The following is a 10403-nucleotide window of genomic DNA, read 5'->3' as shown; positions in this document are numbered from 1 at the left end:
CCGCCTGGCGCTGGGAACTGTCCTCGGTGGAAAGGCACAAAGGCCTCGCCGGGCTGCGGGGCGTTTGCGTTAGCGCATTGCAGGTGACCTCTCCGGAGTCGGGCGCCCGGGGCCTACCTCAGCCGGTGTGCGTGTGTGCGTGCCTGCTGTCGAGCGTTTCCCGGTTCTCTTTGTTTTAGTCCATTTTGTGTAGCCTGTAGTAGCCAATCCTGATTTTAGACGTCAGTGCTTAACTAGGTTTAAGGAGAACTTAAGTTTTGTTTTTAAATGGGACGAATTATACTTGCAGTTTGTAAGCAACTCACTGTGCCCTAATCTGTTGCCTTTTCTTCAAAACTTACATATTCCTAAAGAGTGCCTTGACCTGAAATATTCCTCTGCTTGATTTCTTCAAAGGAGAGCTTCAGAGAGGGAGGTCGTCCTTTATACTTCTTGGAGAAACTCCCTAAGCTTTGTTAGTTAATAATAAATAATATGCATAGATTGCTCCAGGTGCTTCCTCCTAAGAGCCCAAGTGATTTTGCCATATTCATATGTGAATAGCTGTTAGTGTTTATACAGCAGTGGTATTAGGCAGTTGTTATGAAACCTGCATATATAAATACAAAACCACAGCAAAAAAAGCCTGTTGTCAACATAATCTTTTCATGGGCCAAATACTCCTCCTGTTCTGTTTGTGCCTCCTGAGTAGGAAAAGCTAGTGGGTTGAATTTGGAAAAGTGAATAGATGGAAGAGCTAGAAAGCAATCACAGTTGAAGTGAAGCCATGAACATCTGTAATGGATCCTGAAATGCTGTGTCTGTATTTCTCACAGTAAATCACTGAGTGATGAAGAAAACCTGAAGCTGTTTGGGAAATGCAACAATCCAAATGGCCATGGACACAACTATAAAGGTAAGGAGCTGACTTCCATGCTTACACATGTAGTCATGGACAGAGGCTGCTCTTAGGCAGGCTGGTTTGAATGCAGAATAACCCATGGGAGAGCTGGGCCAGTCATGTATCTCAGCAGTCTGGTATGGCTTTTAGTGGCTGGTTTGGGGAGTTTTTAGAATTAGAAGGAATCCTCAGCAGCAGGGGGGTTGTACCATTGCATGGATTTGCAAGCCATTAAGTGAAATAGATAATAAAAATTTATCTCCAAATGTCACTTCATGAATCAAATCTATCTGTTTATCATCTGTAAAATCATTGTGTTTTGAATGAAGATTTTTCTAAGCAAAAGACATGCAATTTAAACAGCCCGTAAACTTTATTTGAATGTTGTTTTCACAAATTCTTCTACCATCTATGCCCTATGCGTGTAGAATCAGATCTCTCCAGTTATTAGGCTGGCTCCCTGTTTAGCACTGTGTATTGTAGGTACCCTGAAACCTCTGATACAGAGCTACTAGCTTTACCAGGGAAGACAGATTGACAGATTGCTGGACTGAAGATCTGTCCCTCATTTTAAAGCTGACTTACAGGCACAACAGTTCTTGCTTTCTCATATAAGAAGGATGTTCCCACTGTAAAAAAAAAAATGCTGGAAAGCTAGGGAGATGCCTCTAAAACTGTTCCTTGGGGGGTGTGTGGGAAGAGAGAGAGTGAGAAAAAGAGCACGAAGGGGATTTTCGACCCCAGAGGAGAACCACAGCCAGGCTCAAATCACGGTCTTTCTATTTTTGTGAGTTCCCCAGTAAGCTCTGATTCTGTTCTCAGCTCCTGGGGTTAGTGGGAAGGAATGCTGAGCTTCTAAGGATGATGTTTCCGAGTATTTGTCTCTTTTGTTGAAAGGACTTCTGGGTTGAAATGACACCTTGCAGTAGTTCTAGTTCTTGGAGAGATGGCGGCCACTTCATCCCTTACTTTCCTTCTCTAGTATTCCGTGATGTCAGAAGATTTATAAGCTGACCCCACATCTTATGATCTCGGGCATCTGGTGATTTTATGAACATGTAGGGTGTCTGTGTTGTCCAGAAGACTTTGCTGATCAAGAGACTCTGATCTTGAGTGTGCAGGGCACAGGCTGTCATAGGGAGTAGGTACTTGAGAAGTCATCTGGTCTTATCTCTGCCTGCAAGGGCCACTTCAGTGGTGTGTCTCTGGGCATCAGACCTTGGAGAATGACTTCTTTGATGAGCTGGGTGACTCTTGAGTCATTATTCCTTATGGAATGGATACCCATTTTATAAAAACAGACCCACTTTTAAGTGCTGGGAAGCCTGCACCAGTGCTTGTGGATTAACGATGAATGGGTTGTCTGTCCCAATCAGTAGTGTACTTTGTTGTTGGGTTCATGGTGTCATGATGTCATCGTGACCTGGTATTTTCTTTTTTTCAGTTATAGTCACTGTGCGTGGAGAGGTAAGTGCAATCAACATTTTTTTTCCATTCCTTAGGGTGACAGGATAGATGGGTCCCTGACTTCCACAGTACTGAAGTTCTGGCTCAATTGCTAGGTTTCTCAGGGTGTGTATGGAAACTCTGTACACATCACTATAGAAGAAGATTTTCCATAATCACTGTCCTATTCACCTTGCCTCTAACGAGGATTTGCTGGTGACCATATTTAACCCAAGGTTTGTAATCATCCTCTGGCAACATAACTTAGTCTGCCAGAGCCTCACTGCAGAGTGTATAGGCTTGGGTCAGATCTGTGGGGCACCTTTGGATGACTACTGAACCACAGGGAGGGTTAGCACTTCCAGTAACTGATTGTGTCTGCTGTTTCATCAGCAGGTGTTTTGCAGCAAATATAAAAGGAAATGCTGCATTTGCAGTTGTTTTTCACCTTTCATCCTGTCATTGTTCTGTATATTCTGCAAAGTGAGTTGTTTAGATAGCACTTTGGTTTTGATGTTTTCCAAACAACTTTGAAGATTTCCAGTTCACAGGAAAGGGGGTTTCTATTCAGGTCTGAAACTAAACTTTTAAAGCCTCTTCCTTCTACATTCCCCAAATATGCTGTGAACTACACAACCTGATTTTGTTCCTGGAGCTATGCCTTCTTCAGATGGGAGGATGCACTGAGCTCAGGCTGGTCTCTCTTTTGTCCTTGGTTGTTCAACTCAGCAGTTTAATGCCTGTTTTCCTGCTTATGGTCATGCTAGATTGTTGCTTGAAGACTCGTGTTTCAGTGAGTTTTTCGTCCCTGGTGTCAGCTTTTATGAAAGAGTGGGACCACTGGAGTTGTTTGTCTGCTGTATCTAGCCTTTGGGAACATCACAGGAGTAGAGTTGGAACTCAGCTTGTGAAGGTGGAAAGATATTTTTCTTGTGGCTCAGGTGTTCGGAATGCACAGATACTCACAGTCTGATTTGTACAGGCTCACGGCAGCCTTGGTAATAAGGAGTAGTGTAGGTAGGCTACTTATCTCCCATTTTTTTCCCTGCAGATTGACCCAGTCTCAGGAATGGTTATAAACCTGACAGACCTGAAAGAATATATGCAGGTAATAGCGCTATTTTCCTACACATACCCTGGGAGAATTGGTTAGAGCTTAGCAATTTGTCTAGTACCAGGGTGGAGACATGGTGAGTTGATGATGGTAGGAAATAGAGAAGAACTTAAGGAATTATTTAAGACTAAAATGCTTTAGCACTCTGATGTGAGGCAGTACCATGTCTCCAGCTAGGAAGTTAACAGGTGGATGTAGGACTCTTATCCTTTTTTTACATACTGTTGCCTTGCTCCAGTCCCATTTGCATAGTAATTTGAACCCCAACTCCACTGACCAACCAGATCAAGATTGTCACTGTTTTCTTTCTGCAGGAGGCAATCATGGAACCGCTTGACCACAAAAACCTGGATAAGGATGTGCCATACTTTGCTGAGGTTGTGAGGTGGGTGATGGGGACTCCTTGTGGCATTGGTTGTAGGGTCAAGGAACAGTCTTTAAGGCTTAGTCCTAACATCTGAAAGAGCAGCCTTGATACCTGTGACGCACACTTGTGCATGTCAGGTGCTGGGTGCCCTGCCTGCCTTCCAGCCCTGCTGCCATGCAGGCTGCCTCACTGTGCTGGGCCTGGTGCAGGCCTGCTGGGGCAGCTACCATCCCACATAGCCAGGAAGGGACCACTTGCTCGCATGTGAGGAGCCCTTTGCAGACTGGCACTTGTCACATGAGCCTGCTCTGTGGACAGCTTGGGGAGACAGATACAACCTGTTAATTAGACCTCGTTTCATCCATGTTTGCTGGCAATGGTTCAAGCCCCACTTACATTCACGGTGTCATCATGTGAAAGCTGCCTGCATGGTTCCCTGTGGCCTTTAGCATCCCCCCGGCCCGTTCTGCGTACAGTCTCAAATACTATTGCTGTCAGTTCTGAATCTGCTCATGTTTCACTCCTAGCACCACAGAGAACGTCGCAGTATTCATCTGGGAAAACCTCAAGAAGCTCCTGCCTATGGGAACGCTTTATAAAGTCAAAGTGTATGAAACAGACCAGAACATTGTTGTTTATAAAGGAGAAGAAACAATCTCCGAGAAGTGAAATGAGCTTAGGCTCAATTGGTCAGAAACTCTGCTGCATAATCAGATCAGTGGATTACTTCAACCCTGCTCACTGTGTTCCCCACACCTAGACATTGGTTATGTATTAGATAAGGACAAATACAGATGTTTCACAAGAATTCTTGCAGTGATCTAGCAATTCAGGTTCTCAGAATTTGTTGATTTGTCTGCTTTTTCTCAAGACATTCCTGTTTTGCAAACCCAAACCACCAAGCTGATGTGAAATTTACAATTGTGCCATGTTAAATAAAGTAGCTTTCTAGAGAGGAGATGGCCTGACAAAATGTATGTCCTGTCCGGTCACAAAAGGCTTTAATTTTTCTCTAATTAAACATTGGATTCATTTATGATTTTTAATAACCTGGGCTTTGGTGTTGTTTTGGTTCTTGATCAAGTAGAGAAACATTCTTGAGAATGAGAACTACATGATTCTGTTTTTTCATTTTTCTTCTTTAATTTTTTTTTCCTGTGCTACAGGCTCATTTCTTCTTGTGGCTAGCAGGTCTTTCTCTGTATAAAGAACTGGTATAGTGAGCAATATAGTTGTTTACAAAGCAATTCCCAATCCAAATTGCAGAGCTAAAGGGAACAGTATGTTGTTGAGAATCAGCATGGGAAGCTGAGGAAACTGCGAGGTTGGAACATTGCAGCCCCAGTGGTGTCAGAGTGCCCTGATGCACGGGTGAAAGTAGGCAAGAACAAACCCTTAAATTTATCCAGCTGGTGTCCCAAAGATGCCACTCTTGTGAAGTTTTGCTGAGAGAATGCTTCTCACCTTAGAAAATTCTGGCTGATTTTGTCTCATTGTAGTGCAAGTACTCACTTCTCAGATACCCTGTGGTGCTATGTCAGCTCAGGGCCAGTACAGACATACAGACTTAATTCTCACCTTGCTGAGGAGTCATCCCTGCTACAGGAGACTTTCCATTCTATACCTGATCAGGGACAGCTGAAATAGTAAGGGAGGATCTGTGATACCTTGAGTCCATATCCACGGAAGCCCCCTGAAAGCTTCTTGGCACAAGCAGCCAAATCAAGCATGTTTTTCTTAGGGAAGTTTTTATGAGTTCTGTAGGAACAGGATCAAACTCTCTCCTTTCATCTTTCTGGAGAAAGCAGTCAGCTCATGTTCCTGCTGTGATGATCAACAATTACTTGGTATTTTCATCATCAGAATCCCATGTCAGGAAGGCCTTGTAGATGAAAGAAGTACTTGGTATGCATAAGTCATCAGGGCTGCAGGTTCCTGCGGTCACTTGCAGATCAGGCGATGCAACACTATTCAGCATAGGTTGTTACAAAAGGATGAGGCTGAGAGATGAGTTTAAATGAACACTAACCAAATTATTCTGAAGATTCCTGAAATTGTAGGCATACTGTGAAAGCTAAGTGCTGGAAGAGGAATGCATGTAAAACCAGTTAGGGAACAGTTATTGTACAATTCCCGTGGTTAAGAGCCATAAGGTCATCCTGTCTGTGCAGAGGCAGAAGTGATAGTACTGTACGTGATTATCACATGAGCAATGTCCTGAAGAGTAACTAGGTATGGCCATGAAGAATAACTTAATGCATATAATTTAAAAAGTGATATCCAGGGTAATAATTCCCTTGCTTTACAAGGAAATTATGCATCTGAATAATGGTAGCAAACAGCACCATTTAGAAAGGTTTACTGAAGCTTGCCTAATAGTTAACCTTGGCCGCACTCTACTACAGGCTGAAGGTAAAGTATCTTTCTGTAGCTACCAGTTCTGCTAGAAAGTAGTTTTTACAGTTCCAAAAAATACTTTGACTGCTTTCTTTTGAACTGTGACTGCTTTATATGAGGACAATTCTGTGCTGTCTCCTGCCTTGATCCATCTTTGCTCAAACTTTCTGGATGAGCTTCTAAAAGGGAATAGTAAGCAAAGGCTGGAGATGAGGGATATTCCAACCTTCCCACTTTGGCAGAGCAAAACCTCTGCCATGGGAGCTCCAACATTGGGGGTTTTTTCCCTCTTAAAGATAGTGCTTTGGTGAATAATTGGCTGAAGATTCATTCCATATGTCACTCAAGTAGAGAGTGCTCAGTGCATCAGATGAAGGGAATGCGCTGTTGTCACGCTGTTGCCCCTTCTCCTCCTTTTTTTCCCCCAAATGCGGAACCAGTCAGCTTTTTTCAGTGTGGGCTCTGGCCAAGGAGGTTTTGCGGCTTACCTGAATGCTCCTGCTGGTCTGTAGTTCACTAGTCTGATAGGTCATTCCGGTTTGCTAAAATGATGTAAATCATGATGTAAATCAGATGATAGCTGCCGATGATGATTCACAAAGCATTTGTTGTCTTCAGTGAGTCATGGAGACTAAAACATGTCACGTGGTGTCTTTATCAGAAGAGTAATTTAGCTGTTGACATTGTTGACAAAAAAAAGCAAACAAATGGTTACATCTATATAGCACAGCCCATTGCTATTATTAGAATGAAGTCAGGTGCTAGGCCAGAAAAAACTAGCCCAAATTCCTGATCTTTTACTGCCGTGCAACATAGCCCTGACAAAGTCCCACAATAGCTTGGGCATTTATGTTTATTGCTGTGTGGCATGTTGGAGATGTATTCTGATCTCTCCAGTTTAAATGGCAGCAGATGTGGGGAGATGGAAATAAATTGGTTGACGGGATAGTGGCTTGGGTGAAGGGGGTTGGCAATATCAGAGCTGGAATTGTAATTGCCTATGTCCCAAGAAATTACAGTGTATTCTGCCCCTTCTCCTGCTTAGAGGGGTCTTGATCTTTGCAGGTGCGTGTGAGCTCCATGTAGGGAAGTGTCTGTAGGAATCAGCCTCCAAATTCACAGGTTAGGGAGGGAGGGTTATATAAGGAGAGAATTAACTCACATAATTAAACATTAAGGTCTCTGTGCTGTAACTTAGTTACTGAGTGATGAAATTGTTTGAAGGAGAACTGTTCAGGTGATGGTGGGGTCCAAGACAGCAATTAAAAGGTCAAAGCTGATCCCAGGAGAGCTACTGTAGGAGCAGGACTTCCAGCTTTAGCGCACGTAAATGTAAATAGCAGTATAATGACACCAAGACCAGAAAAGTGCTGTGTTGTGTTTAGTAGGGACTGAGGGGGAAGACCCAGTTCTGCCTTCCTGTCACATGGGAAGATAAATCATCAGGTTATAAAAAAGAGGAGTAGTGCCAGGGCAGGGACCAAGTGAATGGGGAGCCTGTGCAAGAAGCTGGCCATGTTGGTTGCTTGCACTGCACTTATGCTCACGTTGTGCTTCGTCTACCATGACCATTTGGTTCTGCCAACGAGAAGCAAAGCAAAGTTTGAGGCTGCCCAGTTTCAAAGGGAAACTGTTTAGCAGCAGTTCTTTCTTATTGTTTCTAGGGAACATTTTCCCATTCTGCCTCACTGCAAGGAGAAAAAGTCTTTTTCTCTTTTCTATGCTTGAAACACAGTGGCCACAGGAGGACTGTGGCTTCAGCCCCAGCTTTTGCGGTGTGGGGAGTGGGAATTGATCATTTTCCCATGACATCTGAAATTATGAAACAGCGCAGAGCAAAAGGGACACCATTACAAAAGGATCATCAAAGCGAAAACCAGCAGCTAGGACTGAGCCAAGTTCTGCCGCTGAGTCTTATGTGCCACTCCCTAGGCTGTTATTTATAGTTCATTATAGCCCCAACAATGACCGAGTTAATAAATAATCCAGGCATCGCTTCTGATGAGGGACTGTGTGTGGGACATGGAGCCCCCACCAGGAGCTGTTCCTCCGAGTTCAGATGACTGGCAGTATCTTACGATTCCTGAATTGAAGTTTGCCCCCGTAACATGGCTTCTTTGTATATGTGTACAGTGCCTGGAAGGCAGTGAAGGCTGCGGGGGTGTTCACAGGACCTCTGCCTGCTTCGGTGCCCAAGACTGGCAGTGCCTTGAGAGGGAACGAGAGGTTGAATGAAGCAACACAGAGCCTCCAGCTTTGTTCTGCTAAATGGTTGGGAAGGTCACTGTGAACAGAGCTGTGGGCTGTCAGGAGAGAAGGAGCTGCTGTCGGTAAGAGCTGCTGAGCCGCCGAGAGAGAGGGCCCATCCCTGTCTCTGCCCCAGAGTTTCCAGCTGAGAGCCGGAGGGCTGACTTGCTGGCTAACATTTTCCTAGCTGCTCACTGCACGTTCCTCATTTTCCAGGGGCCATGCCTGTGTGGGCGTCTGCAGAGACACAGGCCAGAGATGGGAGGAAGCCTAGGGGCCTCAAATGCAGTTCCCTCCTCCTGCAGGCAGTCATCATTTAGGATGTCCAGAAATATACCAAACTCTACTTTAAAGCTCATTAGGATGTTTGCTCCATCCCTGGCTCTAATTACCAGCAGTCTCCATGTGTGTAATGGGGAGGCGAACTGGAAGTAGAGCGTAAGGCCACAGGGAAAGTGGTGCTAGTGAAAAGAACACATGAGGGGGTTAAGGGGCATTATGTGGCTCTCCCCCTGCAATGAACATTATTTGTCCTGTGTACTCAGTGAGGCCAGGGCCTGGGGGAAAGAGGGCGTGGTCTTCCCACATATGTACAAGGGGAGCTGTTTTATGGCACAGCCATGGTTTGGGCATTTTCAAATGTTTGCATGCTTTGCTCACTCCGATGTTCTTTTTATTGGTGTGGGTGTGGGTGTCTGTAAGTACAATGGAGTCATTAGGATGGGAGGGAAAGCAGGCTTTTACTGTACCAGGGGTAGGATTTATTTATGCAGACACTGCTGAAGCACTGGTTTGGAAAACTCAATGACTGCTCTAAAAGTTACGTGGAAATGTCTGTGGATGTGGCAAAGGACTAAACAATGCTGTCCCAAGACAAGGCACCTCTGAGCCAAATGTTTCTGCTTCAGATTTGTAGGTATCACCTGACTCTCTCCTGTTATTCCTATTCCTTCCCAGTGGGCAGGTGAGAGAGTGAGCAATGCATATTTCCCCCAGAAAGGGATGGGTGCAGCCAACAAGAGACCCAGGGCTAAAACTACATCTTGTTCTGCAGCAGTGGGATTTTGGAGTGCTGTAAGTTAAGAAAACAATGTTTAATCCTGATTGTTGGGTTACTCCCAGAATGAGTGATGCACTTCCTCCTGCTATATCTACGATAAGATTCATTAATGAGAAGTGAAATCTGTAGTCCAAGAAGTTGGGGTTGTTCTCCTGATTTTTTTGAGGCAGTATGCATCACCTGGGATAGCACAATGGCTATTAAAAGTTCAGGAACTATAGGAAGTCAGTCGAAGGGTGGGAAAATTTTTAACGGAGCTTTATCCATTTGCTGTAATCACTCTGTTAATTATTAATTAATGTTTTAAAGCTAAATACTTCCAGTAACAGATTCCTACTCATGGTTAAAACTCAAGATTTCATAGATGTGTCCTGAAGAATTGGGCTCAGGGCTCATCTGATACACCCTCAGAGCCACTTCTCTGAGCCATTTACAGGGGCCATCTGGCCCCTGTGAATAGTCAAGTCCCTGTCAGATGCCATGTCGTTGACTTTGTACCACCCACCGTCTGGCAGGCACTCCCAGAGGTTGTTCCAAATGTGCAGAGCAAGGCTCTATGCTGTGCTGCAAATGGAACTGAGTGATTTACAACACAAAAGAAAAGAAGAAATGTATTTGTCCTAGGCTTGTTTCAGGCCATGGATCAGACTGTCAGTCCATATTTGGTGCCAGCTATGGAGTCTTTCAAACAAGGACCCAAAGTTTCCCCAGTGTGAGACCCAGAGACTGTCACAGGAACAAAGGTTGAGCTAAGTCACCAGATTTTGGGTCCTGGATGAATTAGAGCCAGCAGAAGAGAGCCCAGGACTGAGACACCTGGATCCAGCAGACCTGGCTGACTGCACCAGTGAGCCCTGACCTCCCAGTGTTGTCCGAAAAGCGGATTCGTGCC

General features: G+C 44.6%; 1 protein-coding gene across 1 annotated transcript; it reads left to right on the top strand.

Moving 5' to 3' along the window:
• Nucleotides 1–815: 815 nt before the first annotated feature.
• PTS (6-pyruvoyltetrahydropterin synthase) lies at nt 816–4476 on the top strand (the record flags this gene model as incomplete). The annotated part of the gene is made up of 5 exons (XM_009586277.1): nt 816–895; nt 2325–2347; nt 3378–3434; nt 3755–3825; nt 4335–4476. Coding segments are annotated over 5 exons (373 nt in total), but the record flags the coding sequence as incomplete, so codon positions are not given.
• Between the last annotated feature and the right edge of the window lie 5927 nt (nt 4477–10403).

The sequence above is a fragment of the Fulmarus glacialis genome, unplaced genomic scaffold (genome assembly GCF_000690835.1).
Source record: "Fulmarus glacialis isolate BGI_N327 unplaced genomic scaffold, ASM69083v1 Scaffold51199, whole genome shotgun sequence".
Lineage (NCBI taxonomy): Eukaryota > Metazoa > Chordata > Aves > Procellariiformes > Procellariidae > Fulmarus > Fulmarus glacialis.
The sequence above is the reverse complement of the archived record's forward strand: the minus strand, read 5'-3'. Positions and strand labels throughout refer to the sequence as shown.